At 44.0% G+C, this 14684-nt stretch overlaps 1 protein-coding gene across 1 annotated transcript in view; it reads left to right on the forward strand.

The window, feature by feature from the left end:
* Positions 1-14684, forward strand: part of KIF15 (kinesin family member 15) — a 2415358-nt gene that overhangs the window by 763878 nt on the left and 1636796 nt on the right. Inside the window, exon 12 of the mRNA XM_044065522.1 lies at positions 487-589. Within this exon, the coding sequence (XP_043921457.1) occupies positions 487-589 (103 nt within the window). The remainder of the gene's footprint in view (positions 1-486; positions 590-14684) is intronic.

Here is a 14684-nt window from a genome sequence, read left to right on the forward strand (position 1 = left end):
GGGTGCCTGTAAGCCCTCAGCTGTTCCTCTTGTGCTTGAAACTTTGCTTGACACTTTTCACAGTCACAACCACCAGCCCTAAGAAACCTGATGGGTTTTAGAAAGTATAAGATACTCAAATTTCTGCATGAAGATCTCTCCTTGGATCCAGCTGTGGGTTTCATTGCGTCTGTCAAAGCAGCTAAGCTTCTACCCTCTTCTAATGCCTTGCACATTGTCAAGGATAGTAGAGCTCTGGAAAAGTATGGAAAAAGTGTACACATCTGCTACATTTTTTTTCTGCACCATTAACTGTCAAACTTGTATGTCTAGGTACCCGGGTGTCCTTTTTGGGCAATATGAATAATTTAATATCAAATTTTTCCTGATTTAGACATTTAAATCTTACCCTATTCTCTGATGTGCATTTATGATGCAGCTGATGCTTATTCCAGGGCTACAATTACTAGATCTGTATTATTGAGCTATTCTCTGTTACATTTACAGTCCCTACCTGAAGATTTTACATACAAGTTGCTGGATGCTTCCTTGGACAGAGATGCTGTTTGGTCCAACATCTGCAAAGATTTTTCAAAAACATACAGGAGAGGTAAAATAATGCAGGACTTCAAGAAGCTTTTTTTTCCCCCATCACCTGTACCTTAATCCAAGACATTACCGCTCAAAGGCTGGACCATCATTTTGTAAATACCACAATTTTCAACAAAAAGGTAAAATTTCCAAACTAATTTAAAGGAAAAACAAAGCAGATGTCAAAGGACCTAAAGGCTTCTTTGCTGACTAATCTTCTAGTTTGTGGCTATCATCTTCCACCTCCCTGCCCCACTCTTCCACATTGGCCAGTCCCCCTTCAAGTCTTACAAAGAAACGTTCTTAGTCCCTGCCCATTTGGAGACTGAATTTCAGATAAGCCTGTTCCCAGCATGTAGAGAAGGGCTACAAATAGGCTTGACATTTGTCTTTTTTTGGGATTCCTTAATTCCCTCAAACTAAAGAAAAGACACGTGATTTTACTAATACTGCAAGAATTGTATCAAGGAAATATAGAATTACTCCCCCAGCTTCTATTCAAGACTTTTTTTTCTAGTTGCAAGAAAGGAAAGATACTTGGAGACTGATTTCTGGATTTATCCGTTCTCAACACCTTCTTATAACTGTACCACAAGTCAAGGTGTTTATCCAATCTTTTCTACCAATGATCTTTCTACTAGCTTTTCTGGTGACTCTGAACCACAAAAGTGCCTAGCATCATATTCCCATTCACCCAGATTACAGAAAGTTCATAAAATGTTTTGCTTCACATTTTTTTAATTTTTTGCTTTGCCCTTTGGACTATCTAAAGTCTCAGGCATATTTGGAAAATGCCTAGCCCCATGTTATAGTATTTTGCAGGCTCCAGGGTATCCACATATATCATTACTTTGATTTTTTTTTTCTTCAGGCTTTTTCAAAAGGCAAGCTTATTCAGGATCTCAGGTTTATAATTTATTTGATCGTTAATCTTCATTCTTGACTGTTGGGTTTCAGTTCCGTCCTCAGAACTGACTCAGCCGTTGTAACAAGCTCGTGTCAGCCAGAAACTCTTGAGCTAAGGCTTACCTGTAGTGCCTCTCTCCCTTCCCCTCAGATCTTGTTTGCCGCATAGAGTTTCAGGACACTTCAGTCTTGCTTTCAAGCTATGTGTTATTTTTTCTTAGTTTTTTCCTGTGTTAAAGCCTTTTTTCTTCAGCTAAAAGTTGTTAATATATTCTGTTATGTTTTTTTTCTTGAGCATGTGTGCTGTGTACCTCCTTCTTTACTCTTTTAATTAGTATAGGTCTCTCTCTTTCACCTCAGATAAATCTTGCATACCATTGTTGGTATTTTCCCCTTTTCCCCCTCTCTTACCCTTTCGGGTATCTCTTTGTTACCATTGCTAGTACGATTTAAAAAAAACTTTGTTTATAGTCTCTTTAGCTACATTTTCCTGTTGTGCGTGTGAAAAAGTTTGGCCTTTATTAGGTTTGCAAATTGTTTTTTTCTTGGTCATGGCAGAAAAACATAAGGGCACTATGGGATTTAAGCAGTGCGAAGGATGTGGAAGGAAGATGCCTAACTTGGATGGGCATCTCTCTTGTGTTTACTGATTGGGGGTGCCCCCATTTGGACGTTCAGCCTCCGTGCAAACTCTGCAAGGGTTTTAATGCCCGCACCCTTGCAAAGCGTCATAGTAAGTTAATCCTCAAAGGCTGTTAAAATTCCCATTTTCCGAGGCTTTGTTTGAGATGGAGGTGTCAGTCTTCTAGAAAGGAATCAAAAAAGAGGAGCCATTCAGTTCCAGCATCTCCAAAATCTACGGAATCTAAATCTTCTAGAGGCCAGGTTTTGTTTTCAGAACCGAAGCCAAAACAACCTAAATTGACACACACAACCATTTTGGCACCAAAGCCTGTGACTCCCTCCACGGTACCGACAAGTACTACGGAGCCTACAAAACTCTCTTTAGTACCAACTCCATCATCCATTCAGTATGACTACTACTCTGGAGCCTACAAGATGTACATCAGTGCCGACCCCTTTATTGGTACTTGTGACCCTGTCTGCACCCACAATAACTTCTCCCATTAAGCTGGTTATTTTCCCTCCAAAACAAACTTTTGGTCAGTCAACCACGGTGCCGATAGTTGAATCCTTAACCAGGACTAGGTACTCTCCTTCCATTGAACCTTTTGCTGGTCAGCAATTGAGTACCTTTATTGAACACCCAGTCACCCTCGGGGATGTCTGTTCAATCTACTAGGAGCCTTTCGGAGCATGATGTAGTTAGGTTAATGGATCAGCTGTTGGCGGCCAGAGGTCTTCCAGCCCCATCTAAGACCTCCCTCGCATATGGAGCAGGGATCTACTCTCCACGGACTCCACCGTATCTTCCTCCTTCAACCTATCTGCATGTCTTGGATCCAACTTTGCTGCCGCTCCCGGTACCAACTACTTTGTTGATAGTGGACCTCACCTCCGGCAACTACTCTGTAGTCCTCGGCTGAGATGGAGCCGACCCACCCTCGGGACTGTGACTTGGATGCCGGCTCTGGGATCCCTAGTCCAGCACTAATTTTTCTCCATGGCACCGTCTACGGTTTCGGGTGCTTTGACAGTTCCAGGTCCTCTCGGGTTCCTACTTTGGAGGTGGGCTTGTCGGAGCAGGTGTGACCCCTCTTCCGAGTTTGTCTTTCTCTGTTCCGGGCTCCCATCCCTCTTCAGGCAGGCCTGCCTTTCAGATTATGGAAACCGCTCTTGGCTCAGCAGGTTTGCAGTTGGCACCATCCATGTCGGAGTGTCACATCTACGTATCCTCTAGTTCACAGCTGTCACAACCTCCTACATCGGGGCAGTGGGTATGTGAGCTGCAAGACACACTGCAGCAGGGTACCCTGTTTTCTGAGTCCTCCTCAGACCTCTCCTCCCTGAGGAGCCACCTCATAAGAGGTCGTGCAAGAGGAAGCACTTAGATTCTCCAGAAGAATCTCTCACTGAGGATGCAGACTATGATGAAGGGGAAGGGTCCCCACGGTCACCCCCTGAAGATGTTTCCTTTGGAGTCATCCTGGAAATCTTGAAACAGAGGGGTGATTGGAAGTCCACCAACTCTTCCTCTGAGGAATCTGTTTTCTTGCAGGCTTTTGAGCCTGACCTTCTACTTCTTGGGTGACCCTACCTGCCGATAATTTGGTCAAGCTTATTGTGCAGAGTAATCTTCATTGTGCCTTATTGGCTCCGACAAGTCTGGTTCCCCCTTTCTCTGGCCTCATCTGGTTAATGAAAGAAATAAAACTAATATCTCCCACTGAAGGTGCCTGCTCCAAACAACAGTAGACCAATGAAAATTAATTGAGCAGAAACCACCAAGCTGATGTAATTAAAAAAAATGTTTAATAAAATCTGATAAGCGCTTTCAGGGCAAGCTCTTCATCAGATGAACATCTCACTAACATTTATACTAACTGAAATCTTAAAGCAACCAATCAACATCAGTAATTTATCCTACGTTTTTTTAAGGGCTGGCTTTAAAGGTATAACACCATTTAAGCCTGGAGGTTTATCTGCTCCCAATTCAATAATCCTTTGCCATCTCATTGTACTCAGTTTGACTCATAACATCTCCTCTCCTATTTTTCCTATAAATTTTTTGCACAACCATAAATGAGAAGACATATCCTGGATTATGTAAAATATGCTGATATAGGGCATTGTGCACATCCTTCACACATCTAGAAGACTGATGTTTAAGTATTCTATCCTTCAAGTTGCAATTTGTCTTGCCTATGTAAAAACTAAAACATTTTCTACGTACGGCTAAATAAACAAGGTTACTAGTAAAACAATCAGCATATAATGCAAAATCATATCTTCTCGTAGTATTAGGGTGTACAAAGTAACCTGCATTATTTATCAACAGACAGGCTTTACATCAGGTACACTGCCCGTGGACTCTGGACCCAACTACAGACCTCTTATCCCACCCGCAGGGGATGGTCCATCCAAACCTATGCAGTCTCAAGCTGACTGCTTGGTACCTCCACTAATTGCTAGGCAGAAAGATCTAGCTTCCCTGGTTCAGAAGATTCTTCTGGCTTCCCATAAACCACCATCCAGAAAACTTTATCTGAGTAAGTGGAACAGATTTGTGCGGTGGTCTCTTGCAGAGAAAATTGACCCTTTTTCAGCCTCAGTTGATAAGGTTTTAGAATATTTGTCGACCATTTTCTAATCAGGAGCCTTAGCTTCTACTATTAGGGTTCACTTAGCTGCTATTTTCAGTTTTCATAATTGTTTTGATGACCTTTCTTTAATGTCTCATCACCTTTGCAAAACCTTTTTGAAAACATTTTCCATTTGAAACCACCCTTTAAAGAACCCATCGAACCTTGGAATTTAACTTTAGTTTTGCAAAGTTTAACCCGTCAACCCTTGAACCAGCAGGCACCTGTGATATCAAATTCTTATCTTGGAAGACCCTTTTCCTGGTAACCATCACATCAGCCAGGAGAATATCAGAATTGCATGCTTTGTGCATGAAACGTCCATATATTATTTTCACAAAGAGTGTATCACTTAGAAAAAAACACTCTTTCCTTCCTAAGTTTGTATTGGACAGAAATATTAACGAAACTATAGACTTAACAGTTTTCTTTCACATTTCTCAAACAAGGGAGAATATTGTTTACATTTGTTGGATGTCAACAGGCCATTATGGTTTTACTTGAACAGAATGAAATTGTTTAGAAAATCGGACCAATTTTTTTTTTGTCCTTTTCAGGCACTCGATGGGGCATACTGGTTTCCAAAGTTACCTTATCAAAATGGTTGAGAGATTGCATCACCTTTGTTTATGACCAAAATAATTGACTATCAATAAAGGTCAAAGCTCATTCTGCCAGATCAATTGCCACTTCAGTAGCCTTTCATTCCAGAGGCACTATGGATGACATTTGTGCAGTGGCCGCTTGGGCTACCCCGCATATCTTTATCACTCACTACAACTTGGATACAGTCTCCAGGGGAAAGAGCATCCTTTGGCTCTATGGTACTCAGGAATATTCTTCCATAGGGCCTCCCAGGACATAAAGTAGCTGGGAACCCTGTCCCAACAGTTAAGATCGAATGAAGATGAACATCATCAGATAAAGCACTTATGTTCTTACCATAACGTTTCATCTGTGTTGTTGATCTTCATTCATTCTTGACATCCCACCCTCCAACCCCCTCCAAAGACTTCTGAAGGTTCGGTACTTGTCCTGGTAGTGTAGTAAGGCAGTTGCTCATACAAACCTACATTTATCTCTGCGGGCAAAACTCGGTCTGAGGGGAAGGGAGAGAGGCACTATGGGCAGCCTTAGCTCGAAAGTTTCTGGCTGGTGCAAACTTGTTACAATGGCCGAGTCTATTCCGAGGACGGAACCGAAACCCAACAGTCAAGAATGAATGAAGATCAACAACACAGATGGAATGTTATGGTAAGAGCATAACTTCTTTTTTTTTCTTAAATTTGAAAACCTCTGTCCTTCAGCCATCATGGTATTGAGGTTTCCTAGGATACAACTTGTATACAATTTCTATGATGGCATGCCTTCCTCAGGATGAAATGCAGTTTCTAATATTTCTTCCAGTCCCTCCAAGAATTAACCTTGCAAGAGACTTATTGAGAGCACTGGGGTACATGGCTTCAGTCATACGTATGATACCTTTTGTCAGACTCCACGATTCAATGGTATCTCAGGTCAAACTGGGCGTAGCACTGCCACCTATTTAACTTTAGAGTTCCAAGCTTATTCTTCATAAAGAATTAATTCCTTTGGTGGGTTAACCAGGTAATCACTCAGATCCTGGATTGTCCTGCTGATTTCCATTCTTCAACAAGATGCCTCCACAGATTCTTCATACCTGACTTGGGGGACACATTCCAAGAACTTAACTTTAAGGTGTACGGTGGACAGGACAGGAGCAATCACATAAATGTCAGGGAAGTGAAAACAGTGATTCTAGCTTTTACATCTCTGCATCAACTGTGGTTTCTAAGAATATATATATGCTATAATATGGAAAAGTAACAAACAAGGCAGGACAAAATCCATTCAGCTCTACAGATTAGCCATGACAGCTTGGAGGATTACTATCTAGCACAATACCTTCCTTCAGCCTCAAAGATGAATTCAGTGGAGAATTATTTGAGTAAATCCAAGGCCAGACCCTCATGAATGGATGCTGAGCAGTAAGGTCTTCTGCAGATTATCCACCAGTAGGAATTCCCTAGATTATAACAGTTTCCCTGTGCTCTGAGCAGGCAGATCAGACTCTACTGCTCCAGAGTACTATATCCAGAAGCTTGGAGAATGGATGCCTATCAATCTGTTGGGAAGGGAAATTCCTTTATGAATTTTCTCCCTTTCCCCTGATAAAATCAAGGAGTACAATCCAAAAATGGTTGGTGTCCCCCACCACCTATTTGGCCCAGATAACATTGGTTCTCCCTTCTTTTTAATGTAGTCAAGGGCAATCCCCACAAGGTGGACTTGCTCACAAAACAAAAGGACTCTGTCTCTCATTCTTCCAAATTTCAGACTCTATAGATCCTGCTCTTCATGTTTTAATATCCAACAGTTTCTAAAAGGCATCCTTAACATCGGGCCACTGATAAAATCTATTCTCCCTTCTTGGGATCTTAATTATGTTTTAGAGAAGGTAAACATTTCTACTTTTGAACCAGCCTGTTCCACCAGTTTAAAATTTTGCACTTTGAAAGTAGTTTTGCTAGTGGCCTTGACTTCAGCAAGAGCCCTTATGGCATGAAATCGTTTTCTAATTTTTCCCAAGGGCAGGGTGTCCCTGAAGACTAATTATTTTATGCCAACATTTGTTAATGAAGTGTAATTGAATCAGTCTGTTAACTTGACTACATTCTTCCCCAATCCTCAAAGTAAGGGCGAAAACATTCTACTTTTGCTTAATGTTCATAGACAGCTTAGATTCTATTTAGACAAAACAAAGGCCATCAGAAGATATGATTAGCTATTTAACTCTTATCAGGGTAAAAAGCCATATTGCCTTGTCTTGAAACAGATTATCTTCAGGTGCCTTTCCTTTGCCTATCTACTTTTGTTCTTTTCATAGAAAATCCCTTCCAGGTCAGATCAAAGCTCAAATTCGAGTCTAGACTCAAACTATTTTAAAAATAGCCACTTGGTCTTCCATATGCAGCTTTGCAAAACACTACAAAATAGATGATTTTTCTATTGCCAAAACTGGTTTCACCTGTAACGTTCTTCAAGGGATGCTGGACTCCAGATGCTGTTCATGTTTCACTGTTGCAGTCATCACATTTGGGTTATCTACCTGCAGGTAGCCCTCAGCCGGCCTGAATACCAGAGTCTTGGGATTTCTGCGTCGGATGCTGTCGCTTCTTCCAATCAGGTCGTCAGGGGTATAAAACATGCAGCCGACGCCATTACATCAGTCTTTCTTGCCATGCAGTGCCCGAAGCAGAAGCAGTTCGCAAGTGCCGGTTGGCCGTCTCCTGAAATTTTTATCGAGTTTCAGACCCGAAGTCTTCAAAAAAGATAAGTACCCTGTTGGGGATCCTTTTTTCTTGCTCTAACCGATGTTAGAAAAAAATTAACAATTGTCTTGCCTGCGGAAAGCAAGTACCTCATAGAGATTTTCATTCTTACTGCGTCACCTGTTTAGGCCCAGACCACAACGTCCCTCGCTGTTGGTTTTGTGCCTTGTTCAACACCCGAACTATTCGTCGTCGAGCTATTTTTGTAGCCAAATACTTTCATTCTCGATCTCCGTACTCCAAAATGGCTTTAAGCCATCCGACTACCGGTCTTCCGAAACAATATAAGGATAAAGACAAAGACAGACTGCATAGGTCCAAAACTGTCGATGCTTCCATTAAGCTAGTCGCCAGTCCGTCGGCACTCAGTGAGACGCTTTTGCAGCCCCTGATACCCACTACTACAGATTTGCAGGCCTCTTCTGAGACCCATTCGGAGTCCGATATGCTGCGAGATGCTTCTTCGACTATGGAACCTGCGTATGTCTCTAACTTGGATGGGTCTGGAGCCGCTGTGCGGGCACCGGCTTCTGAGGGTGTATTCAGGCCTACAGACTTTCATATTAAACCGGCATAATTTTCAACTAGAGGTACCAAATTCCTCAGGCCTAAAACTTGCACTACGCCTAGAAAACCAATGATCAAACTGCAGACTCGGGCCCATATGCCTCAAAAACACATGCTTAGAATGGCTGAAAACCTTTTTACCTGAATTAGGGAAAGCCAGCCTCCCCCCTCTAAGACACCTAGAACCAATTTTCTTTCTGATTCTTCTGATCAGGAATCTGATATCTCTGCTCCTTCTGATTACCAGGATTTGCCCTTATCTACTTATGAGGATTCTGATGCAGAGGATTCCATTCCCTCTGCTTCCCCTCCAGAAGATTTTTCTTTTGGTGAAACCTTGCATACCCTTAGGGAGCATTTCTGCTGGGAAAGCCAGGACTATTCTGAGTCCAAAAAGGGACTTAGGGAATTCTTACTCCTGCCTCAACACAGGCCTCTAGCTATCCCTCCTGTTCTGGCTTTTGTAGATTATGTTTTCTTGGAATCTAGCCTTACCCCAGACACTTTACCTCCAGCTCCCAGAAAACCTGATAGGTACTAGAGTACCCGACTCTCACAAGTTCCTCTTCAAGAATCCTACTGCGGATCCAGAGACCATTTCCCAAGGACCAAGGACCAAAAGACATTAAGGCTACTGCTGCCAAAAATCCTACCCCTTTTGATAGAGATATTAGAGCCTTAGACAGATGGGGTACGAAGGTATACACTTCTGCTACTTTGGCCATTAGGGCTTTAAATTGCCAGTTTCATATGTTGAAGTATCAGCAGCATATTATGGGACTACTTAAACAGAAAATGATGTTGATTCCTGACTGTGCTGAATGCAAAGACTTGCAAGATTTAATGCATTCTGCAGAACAAGTTGGTAAACATACTTTGCAATGTGATTTTTGACGCTTTAGAAGCATCTTGCAGGGCTGCTGTCACTGGGTCTGTACTTAAAAGACATGATTGGCTTAAGGAACAAATCTTGCCAGATCATGTTAAAGTTAAATTACTGGATGCACCCTTGAACCAAGACCGCCTTTTTGGCAACAAAGCAGAAGTCCTCAAAAGGATAGAGGAAAAAGCTAAATCTGTGCAAACTGTTAAAGATTTCCAACAAGTACAGCCTCCCAGACTCAGTAGGCATTGGCCTTCAAAGAACTGGTCCTTTCCAGTCCCTTCCAGGCCTTCTCAGTCCAAACCCAGGAACAGCAGACCACCAAGGCTTCAGTCTCAGGCTACGCACAGATCTAAGCAGTGGGGGGCTCCCACTTCCAAAGCAGGGAGTAGTAAGCCACCCCCCCATGGAAAAATGATACAATGACTTAACCTTAAACCGTCCAAGTCCTGCTCAACTACTTGCTCCCTTAGGAGGAAAGCTCGCCCTGCATGAAAAACTGGGAACTCGTTACCCAGGACAAATGGGCTTTGAACATAGTTTCCCGAGGATACAGATTCCACTTCCACACACTACCAACCCTAAATGGTTGGCCAGACCTCCCTCCAAATCATTGGGCAGTGACCCAACGGAAGGTTCTCTCTCTTCTCAGTGTCAGGGCTATTCAACCTGTCCCAGCAGAACAAAGGGGACAAGGTTTTTATTCAAGACTTTTTCTGGTACCCAGAAAAGAAAACTCCTGGCGTCCTATCCTGGACCTCTGTATTCTCAACACCTTTCTGGTGGTTTCGAAATTCAAATTGCTAACTCTTAAACATCTTCTTCCTATGCTAGCCAAGGATGCCTGGCTGGCAACCCTAGACCTAAAGGAAGCTTACCTGCACATCCCACTAAGAGAATCCTGCAGACAATACCTATGTTTCAGGATGGGCTCCATGCACTTTCAGTTCTCTGAACTTCCCTTTGGCTTATCTATTGCGCCCAGGGTGTTCACAAAGTGTCTAGCTCCAGCCATTGCATTTTGCGTGCAGAGAAATATTCAAATTTTCCCATACTTGGACGATTGACTGATTCAGGCAGAAAGCCAGGACTTGCTATTACAACACTTGGCATTTGTAAGGAAACTTCTAACCTCACTTGGGTACACTATCAGCAAAAAGAAATCTTACCTTTTACCCTGCCAACAGATAATATTCCTGAGAGCAAGCTTGAACAGAATTTCCCAGATGGCATTCCTCACTCCGGAGAAACAAGTTTATTTGACAACCTACTTCAAACTATTGGCCACAAAATCCGAGCTATCTGCAAGGAAAGTGGATGCCCTGTCCTTTACCTGGGAAAACGCCTCTGTTTATGCCTTTCCCCCTCTGCCTCTCCTCTTGAAGGTTCTACTAAAGATCAAACAGGACAAGCCAAGGAAAAATACTGATTGCAGCAGACTAGCCACGCCAGCACTGGTACCCCCTCTGGCGCAGTATGACACTGTTACAATCATGGCACCTTCCTCAGACCCCTTCCCTGCTCTCCCAGCAGGCAGGCCAGATTCTGCACCCTCAGCTTCAAACCCTGAACCTTATAGCCTGGCTTATTCCATGAGCTGTCCTCTAGCATCCCTCAGAAAGCAGGTGCTAGATGTCATTCTGGAGACAAGGAGGCCTAGTACCAGAAAATCCTATGCTGAAAAGTGGAGAAGATACTGTTCCTGGAGCCAGGCTCAGGGGATGGGCACAACGGTGCTCAGCTTACCTCATTTTCTAGAGTACTTAACGGAAATGCTCCACAAGGGCCTATTCTTCTCGTCAATTAAGATTCATGCCTCTGCATTTCAGCAGATTATAATACTGAGCCACCCGTCTTCTCTCACCCCTTATTAAAACAATTCCTTAGAGGGGCCAAAAATTTAAGACCCCCCAGCAGAGCTCCCACTCCAGCCCTGGGACCTTAACTTTGTATTGGAAAAGCTCACTCTTCCCCCCTTTGAGCCAGCTGCAACAGCAGAGTTGAAATTCCTTTCTTGGAAAACAGCCTTACTTCTAGCCATCACTTCAGCAAGAAGAGTGTCTGAATTACAGGCCCTCATGGCAGTGGAACCCTTCATTATCTTCCATGCGGACAGGGTTTCCCTCAGGACTAATCCTTCCTTTATGCCAAAGGTGGTGTCTAGTGTGGCCCTAAACCAGTCTATTCATTTGCCTACTTTTTTCCCTAATCCACAAAACAAAGGGGGAATGGATACTGCACTCTCTGGACAAGCACAGACAACTTAGATTCTATTTGGACAGGACTAAGCCTCTCAGAAAATCTGAGCAGCTGCTAGTTGACTTTGCTGCAGGGGCAGAGAGGGGAAGGCCATTTCAAAGCAAACCATTTCCAGATGGATAGCCCATTGCATTCATTTCTTCTACAAGTACCATGGAAAACCTACCCCACTGGGGATAAGATCACATTCCAACAGGGCTACATCTACCTCTACGGCATTTCTCAGAGGAGTCCCTACCAGGGACATCCTTGAAGCTGCTACCTGGAGCTCTGTACATACCTTCATCAAGCATTACCACCTGCCTCTCTTTTCTAAATCCAGAGCTGGATTTTCCACAGCAGTCTTGCAGGGCTTAATAGCTGGCCCTAATGCTCTTTAACTACCTCCTCCTTTCCTTAGCTTTGGGAATCAACCCTAATGAGATGACTGCAACAGTGAAACACAAAGAACATAGTACAGATGTCCTTCAAGAATGCAATTGCAGTCCTGACATATGGGTTGTCCTGCCTCAGGCAGCCCTTCGGTCGGCCGGATTCCAAAGTCTGGGTCCGACGTCGGCTGATGTCGCCTCTTCCCCGACGTCAGAGCGGCTGGGGTATAAAAGCATCAGCCGACGCCATCTTCTTCAGTCTTTCTTGCCGCGCGGTGCCCGAAGCAGAAGCAGTTCGTAAGTGCCGGTCGGCCAGCTCCTGTGTTTTCAGATCCGAAGTCATCAAAAAGCTAAATACCCCGTTGGGGAACCTTTTCTTGTCTCAGCCAATGTCAGATAAAACTGCAAAAGTTAATAATTGCTTGTCTTGTGGTAAACAAATACCTCATAAGGACTTCCATTCTTACTGCCTTCCCTGCCTCGGCCCAAACCACGACGTCTCGGCCTGTGCTGCCTGTGCTTGTTTCAATAAGCGCACACTTAGGCGCCGGGCAGAATTTGCTGAAGACTCTTTTGGGGAAAATTACTCCTATATCATGCCGTCGGAACTACCGACAGCACATATTTCCAAAAAACGGAAGGACCGGGACCGACATTCGCGGCCCGCGACTTCCACCGACACCACGCTTAAGCCTACCGCGAGTGAATCGGTCTCTTCGGAGGCGGTAATTCAACTGCTCCTGGCCGACGACACCGCTTTACCGCACACTTCGGTCCCGGAGGCTACCCCGGTGCCGGTTGTTGATTTTCCTCCTGAAACCGAAGCCCATGATTTGCCTGACACCATACCGGTGGACAAAATTACTCCAGCACGTGGGGCAGCTAGGCCTCCTGTGTCTATGTCCATCAAGGCCTACACATGTGCTAAGGCTGCCAGCCAGGCTAAGTCTCACTCTCCTAAATCTTTTTCACAGGGTCCCACTTCTGATAAACAGATCATGACTTTAGCTGCAGATCTAATTTCTTTAATCAGGGGCTCTCAGGCTCATCCAGACAGAGGTTCTCAGCTGCCTTCAGACAAAAGGCCTAGGGTTGAGCAGGCAGATACCCTTTCCTCAGATGAAGCCTCTGGTGAGTCAGGCCTTTCAGATTCCCAGGAAGAATCCTTCCCGGCCTACGAGGATTCTGATGCTGATGAATCCATTCCCTCTGCCTCTCCTCCTGAGGATATTTCTTTCGGGGAAATTCTCCACTCCATGAGAGAGCATTTTCAGTGGCAGGGCCAGGATTTCTCCGACTCCAGGAAAAGGCTTCGGACTTTCATTAAGTTACCCCAGCACAGGCCTTTAGCTATACCCCCTGTGTTAGATGTATTGGATGATGTGTTCTCAGACTCCAGTACTTCTCCTGATTCTCTCCCTCCTGCTCCTGTCAAGCCAGACATATATTACAGGGTTCCTGAAACTCATAAGCATCTCTTTAAGGCCCATTCTGTTGATCTAGAAACTATTTCTCAGGGGCCCAAAGGAGTGGCCACTTCCACGGCCAAAAATCCTTTGCCCGCAGACAGGGAATCTAGGTCCCTGGAGAGGTGGGGTAAAAAAGTTTATACCTCATCCACCCTTGCCATGAGGGCACTTAACTGTCTTTTTCATATGTTTCAGTATCAGGATTTCTTGATGGATGATTTGCAGAAAAAGTTAGCCTCTCCTGAGCCTTTAGATAGAAAGGCTTTGCAGGATTTGGTTCATAATACTCAGCAGGTTAGCAATCATTTTCTTCAGTGTGGTTATGATGCATTGGAAGCTTCATGTAGGGCAACTATGACAGGGGCCGTCATACGTAGACATGCTTGGTTGAAAGAACAGACATTGCCAGATCATGTTAAAGTAAAGCTTCTAGATGCACCTCTGGAAAAAGACAAGCTATTTGGTGCTAATGCACAGGGTGTGTTGAAATCAATTGAGGAAAAGGCTAAATCAGTACAAACAGTCAAAGATTTCCTCCAGGTTCAGCCACCAAGGTTCAGTAGGAATTGGCCTTCGAAGAATTGGTCCTTTCCAGACACTGACAAGTTCCAAAGGGGAAAAAACAGGCGTGCTCGAGGTAGAGGGCAGTACTGAGGCTCCTTCAGGGGCCGCCAATGGCAACCAACTAATCAGAGAAGTGGCGCAGGGACTTCTACTGCTCCACAGGGACAATCACATTGACTTGACTTTGACACCGCCGACCAAGGCTCAAAGAGAAGCACCTTTAGGCGGAAAATTATCTTTATTTTCAAAAAATTGGCACGTTTTTACAAAGGACAAATGGATTTTGGACATAATAGACAAAGGTTACAGATTCCACTTCCATACCTTACCAACAAGACAAGGCATGCCAAACCTGCCACAAAATCAAAGGGCAGAGGCACTCATACAAGTTTCAAAGCTGCTACAAATCAAAGCAATAGAAAAGGTTCCTCCTCAGGAACAAGGCCAGGGATTCTACTCAAGACTGTTCCTTGTTCCAA

Source organism: Protopterus annectens, chromosome 3.part0 (genome assembly GCF_019279795.1).
Source record: "Protopterus annectens isolate FY-2018-M chromosome 3.part0, PAN1.0, whole genome shotgun sequence".
NCBI lineage: Eukaryota > Metazoa > Chordata > Ceratodontiformes > Protopteridae > Protopterus > Protopterus annectens.